Source organism: Silene latifolia, chromosome 6, assembly GCF_048544455.1.
Source record: "Silene latifolia isolate original U9 population chromosome 6, ASM4854445v1, whole genome shotgun sequence".
NCBI lineage: Eukaryota > Viridiplantae > Streptophyta > Magnoliopsida > Caryophyllales > Caryophyllaceae > Silene > Silene latifolia.
The window spans coordinates 55,139,365-55,155,460 of NC_133531.1; the positions used below are offsets into that span (position 1 = coordinate 55,139,365).

Below are 16,096 nucleotides of genomic sequence, written 5' to 3' on the forward strand. Positions count from 1 at the left end.
CACGGGCTAGGATTTGTTCTTGCAAGAGCTTGGGCCTTTTCTCGGTTTCAGTCAAAGGTGAACTGTTGTGTTCTCCGGTTTCCTTATTTTCCAGGGTGTCGATACGGGTCTCGACACGGCCCAAGGTGACCTTAAGAGCGGTAAGTAGGCTAGCTAGCTGAGCAGTCGTGAGATCTCTGTTGTCGTTATTGTTGTTGGATGATGCTGAAGACGGAGCCATAGCTCTGAGGCAGAAAATGGCTCGCGTTACATCCCAATCTGACACTGCTTAACGACTAAACGCAAACAACACAAAAGACGGAAAGACATTTCGGACTCAACAAGACGAGGGCAACCGTGTGTGGTGCCTCGGTGCTGACTCGATTTCTGATGTGACGGTGTTGACAAGATTTTGACTCGCCTCCAACGTAGTGGCGTGACGCTGCTGGACGAGTCTCGGGGTGAGACGACTCATAATTAAAGACCCATAAGTACGCTTGCTACGACTCGATAGACACGAGGCGGAATTGGAATGGGGGACTAAAATTTTTGAAAATAGAGATTTTCAAAATGATTCATTTGTCGCTTTATGGACGGCTTACAAAGAATAGGGATCTTTGAAAGTCAATCAGTTGAAAAGTTGTCTTAAGTTTGTTTTCGAAAGACGGTTTGAGTTCGAGTTGAGGCGGCTCTGAAAACAATGTGCTGTTTCCAAAGACGGCTTTTGAAATCCAAAATCTTACTTTTTGAAAATCGAGTTTGGAAAGGTTTGAAAAGGTCTCGGGGACGGTGTATGGTCCTCGAGATTTGAAAAAAAAGCCTCAAAAAGGGGTGTGTGCCATTTTCGGGTTTTTCAAGAGCCATTGTGTCGGCGCGAGACGGGTTAAAATTCGTGTCTTGACGCGGCGATTATAACGGCGTAAAAAAAGGTTTATTTAAATGGTTGTAGAAATCGGGATTAAAAATCATCATTACGACGGCCTATAAAGGTGTGCTTTTTGAAATGGTTGTGGAAAACCGGGTTTGAAAATCCTCATTATGACGGCCTAAAAAGGCGTGCTTTTTTAAATGGTTGTAGAAAACCGAGTTTGAAAATTGTCATTACGACGGCCTAAAAAGGCGTGCTTTTTGAAATGGTGTTAGAAAACCAGGTTTGATAATCGTCATTACGACGGCCTAAAAAGACGTGCTTTTTTGAAATGGTTGTAGAAAACCAGGTTTGAAAATCGTCATTACGATGGCCTAAAAAGGCGTGCTTTTTTGAAATGGTTGTAGAAAATCGGGTTTGAAAATCGTCATTACGACGGCCTAAAAAGGCTTGCTTTTTGAAATGGTTGTAGAAAACCGGGTTTTAAAATCATCATTACGACGGCTTAAAAAGTCTTGCTTTTTTGAAATGGTTGTAGAAAACCGGGTTTGAAAATCGTCATTACGACGGCCTAAAAAGGCGTGATTTTTAAATGCAATGGTCGGCGAAAGACCGAGGTTTGAAATAGCCATTACAACGGTGCAAAAGGGGGTTTTTGAAAGTTTGAAATGACACGGAAGGACTTATGATCACATAACACATAAGAACTCGCAGTTTCATTATATATCCTATGCATAATGCTGACACGGGTTTTGGCTTAACAGGGTGGGTTACACACCAAGTGATCAAACCCCGACTTTTGAGAGGGATACCAATCCAAACAAAATGTGTAAGGAGGGTGCCCTAGCCTCGTGCATGAAGGAAATGAGAGCTCTTTGACGAAACATAAATGTGTAAGGTCAACGGTATGCTTGACTCAACCGAGATTCAAAACGCGGCGATGAGAAAAACTCACGCCGACGGGACGAGCAAAATTGGTTGAAAAGGGTTAGGTTGTGGGCCCGGAAAAGGAACCTGACTTATGACCGTAATGTCAATTAATGCATTTCAACCAAGACCTCGTTCGAGTCTCACCATCTAAAGATCACAAAGACACAAGTATCCTAGTTTTCCCCAGCGGAGTCGCCAATCTGGGGACATGGGCCACCTGCACGACCAACCAATCTGTGGACATGCAGCAGTCTGAAAGCCACGCTCGGTGGCGTAAAAATGATTTCGACCGGATCGTTTTAGATCAGTCGGTTTCGTCTCGGCAAGGGTCTCAAAACGATGCAAGAGATGTTCGGAGTCGCCACCAAACATTTGTGGGATGCTTGGAACCCGTTCGAATCCAATTTATACCTAGGTCAACCAAGGCAAAAAGTGGTGTTTTACGTAGGTACTAAAGATAAGGAGTCGTCCCTCATTAGCATCCTATCTCTAGAATGACTCTCGTTTGCCCTGGATAAGGTCGCCCACTATCCAAAGTTTCTGAGTAAAAGGTGAAGGTACGTATTGGTAAGCCCTTTAATCGAACACCCAATCCCGCCCGTGGTAGCGGCCTCTACTGATCGATCTTGGTTGGTTAAATGCAAAAGTTGATAAAACGGGTAAATACATGAATGCGCATCCACAAGTTTAAACCTAACATGTGAGCTTTCTATGTCGGTTGTTTATACAAATATCAAGTAATTGATGTCAAGTTGGATTTATTGTATACATCCATTTATCGAGTTAGGTTTATGGTGCATAACGTGATCCGTTTGTCTTAGAAAGGCGTTTTGCAAATACAATGTAAAGGGGCAAGCTTGTCATCTGATCCGTCCTGTATTCGGGTTAACCGAAGTCGGGATCGTCCTAGACAAGTGCTGGAAAGGAAACAGGGTCTGCATCAGGCATCCTATTGAGGCGTGAGCCGTCAGGCGATGCAAGTGAATCTGTCCTGGTTTGAAAACTGAAAAATAGTTGGCCTATTTAGGCGCGGGACAGTAGACGATCCAAAGGGATGTCTTCTGCCTATTGAAAATGTTTTGTAAAACGGTTTGTAAAAGGGTGTTTGAACTCGTCTTTGTTTGAAAAGGTCGTTTAAACTGCTTTTATGCCAATATGAAGAACTGGACTTGAATAATCATCATTGTATTGACAATATTCGATGTCGGGTTCGGTTTTGCAAGCTTGACATGAATAGTTTTGAAAAGTGACTATGAACTAATTGTGTTAAGTTCATTTTTTGTAATTCGTCAACGTTTATCATCGTACTCGGGTTAAAAACCGACATGGTATATGGAACCAAGGATGACTTTGTATTTATGACTTTGTATTTATGACTAATATGTTTGTTTTAAAATGTAAAGAAATGAAATAAAAGATTTTAAAATGTAATTAACCAAATATTATCACCGAGACACACATTAAACCGTCATGGTATAAGGAACCAAGGGTGGAAATGTTTTATGGTTAAAACGTTTATCATGAAAATGATTTGAAATATTTGAAATGATAAAAACCGATTGAAAATAAGAAATGAAATAAAGAGGAAAGATGAGAACAAACACGGCTGGATTAAGACCTGAGAGGGCATAGAGGCGCGAGCTCCTCTGCTACGCAATTAGCCCCTGTCTCAGGCCAAAATCCGGTTTTAGCTCATCTAACCTATATTTGAATCAGGTTATGCATGTTTTAGCATGTTATAATCCTAAAACAGATGAAAGACATGAAAGAAGAGGATTTTTACACCCTCATACTTACATGCTAGGCTTGAGACGAGAAATCGACGAAAGTGTAACAACTTGTTAGGTCGCAAAACTTGGTTGAAAACCGTTTTAGCAATGTAAAGAGTGTTTTGCTTAATTTGGTGAGTGTGTAGTTGGTCGAGATGGTCGGTCAAGTGATTTAATGCACGATGACGGTACCAAATAATGTGTATGGCTTGTATTTTCGATCAGTAGGTCAAAAATACGTGTCGGTTTGTGACTTAAGAAGTCGAGTCGAGAATTTTAAGGGAGACATGAGAGGGCGGACACTCGCGTACCTTCAAATGGTGGCATTTGAGGGGCATTTATAGAAGAATGGGTGGTTGTGTGCATTTTGAGCGACGTGGCCGCATGGGCTACTCGAAGATCATGGTTACTAGTCGTTGGTACGTGTTTACCAGTCATTGGTACGTGGATCCTGCATTCTTTAGACCGAAGGACATTACATTATAACAAAAGATACCTCGTTCTGACCTGAATGTTGTTTTCGCCTGGTCATTAGGGTGCATCTTGATTTGATTGTAGCTGATGCGTGCATTTTATATAGTCTTTTTAAGTCTTATTTGCACGCATTTCTATGCAAATCCGTAGTTTTAGGCTACGAAATGCCTCGAATAGTCTACTTTGGTTCGTTTGGCTTTAATTGTAGGAATGGACCTGAAAAAAGCAAAACTAAGCTTGGAATTGTCCCTTTAGCTCGCATTTAGGAGATGGAAGAATTGGAGCGAGAATACTACTATCATGGGATACATGAAGTCGTCTTGGAAGCTAAATCAACGTCCTATGGCTGGTTAAGTGGAAGATAACTCGATCGAGAGCTTTTGCTGGCTTAGTTCCTCGATCGAGTACTTATTGATGCGGAAGACCACTCGATCGAACTCCTGCTATGTTCGATCGCGATGTGGCTTTTTGGTGTTCCTCAATAGAGTAGTTTTTGTACTCGACCGAGAGGTTTTTGTTGGGAATTAATCGATCGAGAAGTTTAAAGGTGCTCAATCGAACACTTTGAGAAGTGACGCGAGATTTTCTTGCGTGAACTTGTTTATTTAATACCTTAAGTTATCATGTTTAGGTTAATAAATATCTTTCCTATAAATAGGAGAGACTTAATTAGATTAGGTATCTTTTAATCATTCACTATTCAGTAATCAGTCATTAATCTCAAACCTTCATTCGCCGTTGCTTTGCTCTCATTTTCCGGATATTCAAATTGTGTAATTTCTTTACTCACCCTTATTCAATTTAATTCCCTTTTGCAACTTTTAATCTCTTGTCTCTTAATTGTTGTTAGTTATTCGAATTTATTATTTAGTTTATGCAACTTCCTTCAATTCATTTTTATGCCATGTTTATTATTGTTTTATCAATCGTTATTGTTTTATTTATCGTTATGAGTTGCTAATTTCCTAATTGCTAGGATTAGGGGAGCCATGATAGTAAAACAATGAAGCGATAATTGGTTTAGGAGGTTTTTAATGTGAAAATTGTTTTTTTTTTGGGAAAGGTAAGTATATATCATCATTTCACAAAAATGGGGTATACATCAGTTCAGTATATGGCACAAACAAGAAGAAAAGAAAAGCTAAGATTACAAATTTTGGAACCAAGCTCTATCTTTACTCTTTAGCACAGTAACATTGAGGTTCAGAAATCTACTCTTAACATCCGCCAAAATCTGCTGCACCACAACACCAGGCCTCCTTACAATGTTGTCCACCCAGGCTTCATTTCTGCATCTCCAAATCCAATAAAACAAGGCAACATAACAAGATCCAATATATCTCCTCTGAAGTTTAGTGACACGTCTGGTAGTTGAGAACCAGGTTACCAGGTCTGGCAGCCTGAATTGTACAGCCATATGAGCCTGCATGAACTGATGACAGTTCACAGAAAATGGGCAATCATAAAAAAGATGGTAATGGTTTTCAGCGATACTCAGAAATATGGGACAGGTAGGGTCAATTGACAGTCCCCTTCTAATGAGTCTATCTCTCGTAGGTAACCTCTGGAGCAAGAATTCCCAGAACACAAAAGAGCATTTGGGAATATTAAGAGTATTCCAAAATAGGAATCTCCAATCAACTTTAGGTTTATGCACTCTCAACCATTCATATCCATATTTCACATTGTAATCCATAGTTGAATTGAGCCATTGGTTGTTATGATAGGCTTCCTTGAAAAGAGTCATTATCAAAGAAATTTTTTCCATGGCCAGCTACAGTCTGTAGGGGCCATGTACTCAGTCCAGGGTATATTTTTCATATAGACATGGCTCACCCACCGAACCCATAAATAATCCTTTTTGTTAGCAAGCCACCAAACATATTTCCCAAGCAAAGCCTTGTTCCAAGTTTTAGCATCTTTTATGCCAAGCCCCCCTTCTTCCTTAGGCAAGCAGCAGGTGTCCCACTTGACATTAGGAGAAATCTTGTAGCCAGAGGTTCCTCTCCAAATGAAGTTCCTGCAGATGTTGGTAATCCTATTCATTATACCACTTGGAATCAGGAAGATGGACGCTTAATAGGAGTGCAAGGTAGCTAAAACTGAGTTCACGGGAGGTAGCCTGCCAGCATAAGTCAGATGTTTAGTCCCCCATCCCCTACTTCTAGCCACAATTCTATCAGTCAGCTTCAGGCCCTCTTTCTTAGTCAGTTTCTTAGAGGAGATACGGACTCCCAGGTACTTGAAAGGAAGACTACCCCTATGAAACCCAAAGATCTGCAATATGTCCTCAACTATGCCATATTTGACCCCATTAAAGTAGATATCAGATTTACTCCTATTCAGGCATAATCCAGAAGCTGATGAGAAGGTAGAGAAGGCTCTAAGAATCCACATTATTGAGGTCTCATTCCCTTTACAGAAGAGCAGAAGGTCATCAGCAAATAATAAATAGTTAAGTCTAAGATGACCACACAGTGGATGAAATCTGAAACCATCCTACTATGCAACTACCCCTATAACCCTATAGAGGTATTCCATAAAAATAGTAAAGAGGAGGGGAGAAAGGGGATCACCCTGTCTTAAGCCTCTCCTACCTTTGAAAAAGCCAAATTTGTTACCATTGATATTCAGAGAGTATCTAGGACTAGTCACACAGGTCATTACTAAGTCAGTGAATTTCTAGGGAAAATGAAGAGATTTCATCATTTGTAAAAGAAATCCCCATTCCACAGAGTCATAAGCTTTCTTTAGATCTATTTTGACTAAAAATCTTAGGGAGGCAGCTTCCCTGTTGTAGAGTCTAACCAGATCTTGACAAATGAGGACATTCTCAACTATATTCCTACCCTGAATGAAGCCCCCCTGACTCTCACTTACAATGTCAGGAAGAATCTTGCTCAGCCTCTTACACAAAACTTTAGCCAAAGTTTTATAAAGAGTGTTGCAGCAAGCAATAGGACGGAAATCCAGAACACTGGTTGGGTTAGAAGACTTAGGGATTAAGGTAATATTAGTTGTATTCACCTGTTTGAGAAGTTTCCCAGCCTGGAAGAAATTTTTAATGGCTGTAATAACATCACCCCCAACTACCTCCCAAGAATCTTTAAAGACTTGACTTGAGTACCCATCTGGTCCAGGAGATTTCATAGACGAGAGGGAGAAAAGGCATTCTTTAATCTCAACATCAGTCACCTCAGCCAACAAAATGAAGCAATGGTCCTGAGTGACCAGTTTCCCCTGCCTAACAGTAGGCTCATCGACAGCAGTAGTTGGAAGAGAAGACCTTAGCAGATTCTTGTAGTAGTGTAAAAATGTTGCTTCAATCTTATCCAAGTTTGAGTGAATCACCCCATCTGTACTCTGAATATTCAAGACTCTGTTGCACCTGTTTAGCCCTTATCTGACTATGGAAGAATCGTGTATTCTCATCACCATATTTCATCCAATCCACTTTTGCTTTCTGGCTTAAGAAGCTATGCTGAATCTTACTAAGGTGTCTATAAGATTTAGCAGCTGCACTCTCAGCAGTTAATAAGGCAGGATCAGTAGGATTTAAGTGCATTTGAACTTGAATATCCTCCAGTAAGGCTCTAGCCACTCCCACAGATTTTTCAACATCGGAGAAGCCATTCCTATTCAACAATTTCAGAGGGCCTTTCAAATTTTTCAATTTAGTAACCACTTGATACATGGGAGTGCCTGGTATGTAAACATTCCAGGAATTGTGAACAACATTCTTGAACTCAGGATAAAGGCTCCACATGTTATAGTACTTGAACTGCCTTTTCCTTTGAACCCCACTATTTCTTCTGTAATAGACACAAGGATTGTGGTCAAAAAGACCTTCAGGAAGGAAATGGACATAGGCATCAGGATATAAGTCCATCCACTCATCATTCACTAGGAACCTATCAATTCTGGAGAAGCCCCTAGAAGAAGGAGCATGTTTGTTGTTCCAGGTAAAGAAAGCTCCTTGACCCTTAATATCCATTAAACCACAAACAGTAACACAGTCTCTGAACTCAGCAATGTCTGCCCAGGATACCTCTCTACCAATCCTCTCATTAAAATTCAAAACACAATTAAAATCTCCACAGACTCCCCAAGGGCCCTGATATCTGAGTTTCATCTCCTTCAGGTGAGTCCATAAATCTAACCTCTCCCCATCATCATTTCAGCCATACACAACAGACAACAAAAATGCATCCCCGGAAGAGAATTCAGCCACTTTGACAGTTATGACCTGACTATTCTTATGTAATAAGGACACTCCAAAGATCTGAGGATCCCAAATTACCCAAACTCTACCACCATGGTGATAATCATTATTATTAATCACTTGCCAATGATTCCCTAAATTACCTAAAACTGTAGCAAAATTTTGTTCTTTGATCTTTGTTTCTACTAATCTATATAGACCAAATTTATTTTGAAATAAAAAATTCCTAACATCAAGCTGTTTGTTGGCCCCATTTATTTCTCTCACATTCCAGAATGCAACTCTATCCATTGGAAACTAATCCAGGTGGTTCCTCCAGTCTCCCATCCAAAGACCCTACACTTCCAGGGCTAGCAGTAAGAGCTTCCACATATGACTTGGTAGGGGAAACATTAGCAGAGGTGACATGTTCCTACCTAGAAATTTGTTGCACAACAGAAACTTGAGTGATCAGAGATGAGTTGTGGTAAGTAGGACCACCAAAAGGCAATTCAGGAGCCTTAGGAGAAACTGACTGGACCACTGGAGCTCTCTGAACAGGCCTCCAAACCTTGTTAGGGGGAAGAGGAGCTGGTTTAGCCACAGGAGCACCAGGTTGTGTAATACCCCGTAATTTAGTGAAGTTTATATAATTAATTTACGTTATTCGAATAATTAATTAATGGCATTTATATTTAATAATTGAAAATAAGACGGGATAAATATAATAATAAAATAAAGAAAGACGGAATTGAAGTTGGGCCGTGTGCTATAGGGCTTGGGCCGGCCATGTATGTTGCGTAAATTAATAGAGTAATTGTCGGGATTAATTGATGGGTCGTGTGCATTGGGCCGCGTGTCGGGTGTAGCTCAAGTAATATAGTAGTAAGAATAATAATAATAATAATAATAATAATAATAATAATAATAATAATAATAATAATAATAATAATAATAATAATAATAATAATAATAATAATAATAATAATAATAATAATAATAATAATAATAATAATAATAATAATAATAATAATCATAATAATAATAATAATAATAATAATAATAATAATAATAATAATAATAATAATAATAATAATAATAATAATAATAATAATAATAATAATAATAATAATAATAATAATATTAATATTAATAATAATAATAATAATAATAATAAATAATAATAAACAATAATAAACAATAATAATACAATAATATTCCGAATTGGTGTCCATATAACCTTAACCTATCTATATAAATAGATGACAACCTACAACAATAGACCTATTTCATCATAAAACACAAATAATTCAAATAAGAGACAAAGAGAAGGAACAATTAGCTGGAAGATCGTCACAAGGTAATTTTCTAATCGTCTCATAACATACACGTCTTAAGACTTATATAACTCGTTAAATAGACAACTGTTGACTAACCCGAGACCGACACCATGACCTTGGACCACCAGGGATTTACCAGGACCCACCGTTGACCACTAGGGACCACGGGTAAACGGAGTTTCAGGCGGGGTTAGGGTGGTTGTTAGGGTGCGTTGAACACGGGTTTTGGACCCCTTATTGAGCACGCCTTGACCTGGGGTTAGTAGGGGGTTCCTAGGTGAGGAGTCGACCATAGTGGGTGGTCATGGGTGGTCTAAAGTGGTGTTTTGCACGGTGGTTGCCGGAAAACACGCGATAGGGAATGGTATTGCTAAACACGTTTGAACCGTTTTAGACACGATTGCTTTGACTTGTTGGACTCGAACTGGGGTTGGCTGGGTTCATGGTCATTAGTTGGTCCTAGTGGTGGTGTTAGGGTGGTGGGAGGTGGTAGTTTGTGTGGATGGTTGATGGATGTCGCGAAAACAGGGGAGTTTGTGTTGTTGTTGTCGTTGGTGGTGTCGTGAGTTGCTGGCCGTGGGTGGTGGTGACCCAGGATGGTTGAGCCGTACCTGGGCTGCTCCAGGAGGGACTCGTGGTGGTCACGGGCTGCCATGGTGGTGAGTTGTTTGCATTGTTTGTCGGTGTTGGGTTTAAGGAGGGAGAATAGGGCATGGTTGTCTGGGTTGTAGGGGGCGGTATGTCTGATGGTTGGGGGCTGGTTGTGTGCGTCATGATGCAGGCTAGAGGTAGCGGGCCTGGGTGGTGTCGTTGGTGGTTGGTAGTGTCGGGAAAAGACGGGTGAAGGAAGGGTGTTGAACATGGTTTTGACGTGTTGTATGGGGTTGTGTTTGTGGGTGTGTACACGGGTTCTATTGCTGGGTTTTATGTAATTATTAAGACGGGTTAACTCGGGGTTTGATGGGTAATCGTATTTTGACTTTAATAAATGGGTTTTCGTATTATAAGTAAAACGGGGTTTATAATTACGCGAAATTATAATTAACGTAATTCATTAATTAATTTATAATTGAATAAAGTAAGGAATAAAGAATAATGAGTATAATTTGTAGATTATTAAATAAGAGATGTAATTAATAAGTATTCATAATTGCTATTAGGTGACGGTTTTGAGGTGAAGTATTTCTTGAAAGATCATAGATCCATATTAGACTCTCTAATAAAAATTAAATTATCTCATAATTTATCATTTTGGTGATCTATGTAACATGCATACAAATATAAAAGCATATTAGAATAAAAGAAGAGGAAAACAATTTTCCTTACATTGAGAAATGGTAGTATTTGGGCACAACCAAGATCACCCATCTTGGCTGTTCTTGAGCTATTAAGAATGGCAAGATCATCCAATCTTCAAATTAGAAGAGCTCCTTTAAGTTGCACCCAAGAACAAACCACCAACTCATATGATTAATTTTAACTAGAAATTAACCATATAATCCTTGAATATTATGTAAATAATACTAACACTCTTAGTATTTATTTTGTGTTACTAACAATCTTAGTAAAAATGATGCTTATGATTTTGGAGAGATAGACAAATTATTTTTTCACATGCAAAAGTGTACAAGTGAAGCAGTGTAAAAATGAACAACAATTGGAGTGTATAAAGGGGGAAAGTGGCGGGTGGAGTGAGGTGGAGTGAGGGAGTCAACTTGTTATAATTTTTGTCCAATATTTATCACATGCACATGATCATATGACAATATTATGGAAGAATAACAAGCAAAGTGAAATGATTATAATCATCCACTACACTCCATTTACACGGTCCAATTGTCCCATTTACGGGTCCATTTTGGTTCTAATATTTGTCGCACAAATACGTGTAAATTTTATTTAAACATCGTACTATGTTTAAATACTTCCCGATTAATATCGTCTAAAACAATCTGTAAATATATGTGTACCGCTACACATATATTTTTACGTACCAATACTAATCACATTAGTCAATTAGTACTAATTTAATAATTAACTGCTTAGTCATTAATTCCCGTCTCAAAAAATTATTTATTCAATTATCGCATAATTAAATAATAATTTCCGCACCTCGAGTTCACAACTCGATATCTTTCTAAATCAATTTGATCGACTAACCTTTTAGTCATTTTATCAAGAGACTAATTTAAACTGTATCTCATATAATTAATTAGCTTTCGTGTTGGGGGTCGTTCCTTTAGGTGTGACCGAAAGGGATCAGCTGAACACCGCCGTCTCACGACAGTAACGTCAAACCCTAGTTGGCCAACCGTTACTGATATACGTTGATCAGCTGACTAGTATTGCCAATGAATATCCCATGCATATTCCTTAATGAGATTTAATAATATTATCATGCACTATTGTGGAGGACAAAACTCCAACAATCTCCCACTTGTCCGAGACAAGTTGTGCGATGATTATAACACACAATTGTGGATAACTCCTTATCCCAACAATATCCTGCTTGTACTGTACAAGGGTGTGTTACCGATTCTCTTGTCCGTTTTAACAACAATCTCCCACTAAATGCAAGGTGTGTTTCTGGTCGCACTTGTACATGAACATATCGTGAGTGGTTTTCTCGATCGGGAGTGTGAGTACCTGACCGGAAAAATCTCCCACAGATTACTTCCGAGCGTGGCCACGCATTTGTAGTCCTAACTCCTCGAGTGGCCTTGAGATGTTTAAACCCAACGTGGGTGGACAATTCATGTCTGCCCTATCTATCCTATTGCACAATACAAATCACCATGACCCAGTAGATGTCCTTTGGCCCCCTTTCACGGCATGACCTAGGACAAAAACCAAAGTCACTCGGAAACTGTACAGGCTCAGATAATAGTCTCCAGTTTAAAGAATCGACTCATAGGAATATCATAGAAGTCCCTGCCACGACCAGGCGTCTGTAATAGATCTAAGGGACTCTATAAATGTCACTGCCCGGTAAAGTGTCCCACAGTCTGCCTATGTAAACGACTAGTCAGCTTATGACCTTATGGTGCTGAACCTACCATCAATCTTCTTACAATCTAGTCACTCCGAGACGTCACCTCATTAAGTGACTAGGGGCTAATACAATGTTCATCCTATTCACTTGAATTGGGGTTCAACATTGTCTCCACAGCCAATTCGGATAAACAAGGTATTCTTGTTTTCAGTCAAACTGAATGATTGAGTTCTTAAAGAGACTCAAACAATGAATGCGATCATGACTTACGTAAATATTAATACGTTATCCAATATTTACATAACGATCTTTAGCAATTAAGGTATACTCTTCAATCACATTGAAATGACATAACCATCATGTCTACCTTATGCCTACGGCTTTGGTTAGAGGATTAGCAACAGCTGCATCACTCTAATTTCCATTGCTATTTTCCTTTTTGTTCTATGCAATCTTTTCATCACATAGAGCCTTTCTAAGTACATGTCTAAACAAGTTTTAGACTCTGGTTCTAAAGCCAGTCAAACACTCCCACTGTTTTCACAGTCTCTCGGGAGACGATATTCGGCTAACAGAACTACTCTAGTTCTATTAAAATCCGGATATCAATTATCTTTCTTACAACATCGGATGTTGTAATGTACTTAGCTTTCGTTCATGATTTGTACGTATAACACTTATACATACACATCCTTCATATGACATCTTTTATGTATGACTCCTCATACATGTTAGCTTTATACATCTATAACTTCTTATACACATATGTATAACTTCTTATACATATTATTCTTTATGTACATAGCACTCTTACATGCTAACCATTCCTTAACGAGGCCCATAACATCTTATAAGCATAGGAATGTTTCCGTGTAATCCTTTTACACAAAATTCATAAATTCCTCCAAACTACAAGAGTAAATCCCCAGTACTTCTCAAGTACTCAAGGATGCTCTTGATAAGCATCTAGTGACACTCACTAGGAATTGATTGGTAATGACTTCTCATATTCTCAACATGATAAGTCCCGACGAGAGAAGCTTTTAGCATATTTAATAGATCCTGCAGCGGAAGCACAAGAGATCATATTAATTGTTCAACAACTTGAACGAGTCAAGAATCTTATACATAAGTCTCTTGACTATAATGCTAATATCCATAGAGATCTATCTCATTAGATTCGGGTATTTAATATGCGCCTTTCTACTCTCAAGTATTCACCCGAGAATATTTCTAGTCATTAATATGTCAAACACATATTTAAGACTAAGAAATATCACCTTAGCTACATTTCTAGTCACTAATATGTCAAGCACATATTTTAGACTAAGAAAATCACTTTAGCTCCCACTAAACTCCATGTATCATCATGTAATCTCGACACTCGAGTAATACCGTTATGATAGACTACATGATTGAACCCAAAGTTCCAACTCTTTGACGTATATAGATCACAAAAGGGATCTTTCAAGCATGCTAGGCTTCTTAGCATTGACAACATCAACAAAACTTCTCCCTTCATAAGATACATTCAAGGAGAAAGTTTCGTTATCCTTTTGCCTAAACTCATCCTCATGAGAGGCTATATTGCTAAGACCATACGAATTGATAAAGGCATTTGGGTTGTCACAAACTCTCTATAACAAGCCCAAATTTTAAACATCTTATGTAACCTTTACGACAAGATCAAGGTAACCAACCAAAGTATTCACCTTAAATCAAGTCTCGAAAACATCTCGTGTTTCCTTCCTTATCGCATCGTGTGCAAGGAGATCAATTCGAATTGCATGGTGACACACCATCATATAGAGTTCATACTATAGAAAAGCCTTTGATGAGGGTTTAAGATTCGTCACTTTTGAAAAGTAACGCAATATTATCGCAAAATTATCTCCTTATAACCACTGAGCCACAATAAAGAACGTCTTCTTGCATTGTACTCACCACTGAGCCTCAATAAAGAACATCTTCTTGCATTGTACTCAGTTTCTGGGTCTTGGACTTCCGTAAGTTCAAAATTTCTCCCACTCCGTCTTCCAGAAAATGAAAATCTTACTGGAAAGACAGTATAATGAGCCACAAACTCTTTGTTCTCGTTTTGGAGGAGTAAAAACCAAGTGGTTCTATTTCTGATTGAAAGAAAAGTAGATCTATATACTCAACATATTCATATATGTTTTATGTTAATTTGTCATAAAATTAAATGGTGATCTTATGCATGCAAACAATAAACAATATAAAGAAGAAATCTTTATCTTACATTGGAATTTTGGTTTATTTGGGCACAAGAGAGATCTCCTTCTGTATTGTTCTTGTGGTTTCCTCAATGGAAGAACTAGGATCCAAGTATAGGATCCCTCCCAAAGTATAATACCCAAGGCACACTCTTAATAAAATTAATATTATGTATACTAGAACAATATTAATTTAGTGATAAAATTGACCCAAAAATATTTGGTTTTTGGACTCTTAAAACCGGTTAAGAGGAGGAGAAGGAGAAAATATTTTATCTCTCTAAAATATTTTTATGATGAATGAATGAATATCACACAACAACAACTATGTTATTTATTGTATATGAAAAATATAAGGCAAAAACCCTTTGTTTTTCCTTGTGAAAAACCGGGCAAGAGGAAGGGAGGGGAGCCAATGCATGCTTGAGTTTGTCTTCACAATGACAACTAGTTTGCATGGCTACTTTTGTAGGGGAATGATTATGTTCACCATTAACATAATCAACACAATTTCACCCTAATACTCCCCTTTAATTTCGGTATTCATGTAAAATGGAATCCATTTTATTTTTGTCAATATGTTACATTAAATTGTTATGTATTTTTAACATATTAAAAATCAACGTATTAATGAAAATACGTCATATATAAAAATCAACTTAGTAATTCGCAATTAATGTACCAAAATATTTTGCCAATTATAAATCACAATAATTTGTATTTATAATAATTCATTCAATTTCAATTGTTTCCTTAAACAATAATTTCATCTGAGTAATGAAACAATTCGATTACTCAGACCGTATCTGATTTAATCAAATTTCAATGAGACACGTAAATATTACTTCCAAAATCGTCCGTCAATTTTAAATAATTTAATTGACTCGTAACGTTATACGATCAATTAAATGATCAATTAAGAGTGTTGCCCTTTAGGTATGACCTAAGGGGATCAACTGGTCACCACCGTCTCACGACAGTAATGTCAAACTCTAGTCAGCCAATCATTACCGATATGTGTGGACCAGTTGACAGTAAAATATTACTTCCCAATTGTATTCTTTATAATGAGACTTAAACATGTGATCATCATGATCAACAGTTGTGATCGCATTATTGTCGGAGGACACATATTCCAACAATCTCCCACTTGTCCTCGACAAGTGTGCGTCACCAATTATCTTGTCCTATTACTATCTCCCACTCAATGCAAGGTGTCTTTCAGGTCGTACTTGCAAGTGATGATATCGAGAGTGGTTTCCTCGATCTGGAGAATAACTGATTGACCGGATTTATCCACCATGGATAC

General features: G+C 38.2%; 2 protein-coding genes across 2 annotated transcripts; both read right to left on the minus strand.

Annotated features, from left to right (window-relative positions):
- Positions 1–5,167: 5,167 nt before the first annotated feature.
- LOC141588100 (uncharacterized) lies at positions 5,168–5,767 on the minus strand. Its single transcript, XM_074409555.1, has one exon. The coding sequence runs from the start codon at positions 5,765–5,767 to the stop codon at positions 5,168–5,170; it is 600 nt and encodes a 199-aa protein (XP_074265656.1).
- Positions 5,768–5,769: 2 nt separating this feature from the next.
- Positions 5,770–8,152, minus strand: LOC141588101 (uncharacterized). Its single transcript, XM_074409556.1, has 5 exons — positions 7,475–8,152; positions 6,829–7,383; positions 6,618–6,702; positions 6,143–6,434; positions 5,770–6,040 (listed from the first exon to the last, which is right to left on the minus strand). The coding sequence occupies exons 1-5, from the start codon at positions 8,150–8,152 to the stop codon at positions 5,770–5,772; spliced, it is 1,881 nt and encodes a 626-aa protein (XP_074265657.1).
- Positions 8,153–16,096: the final 7,944 nt, after the last annotated feature.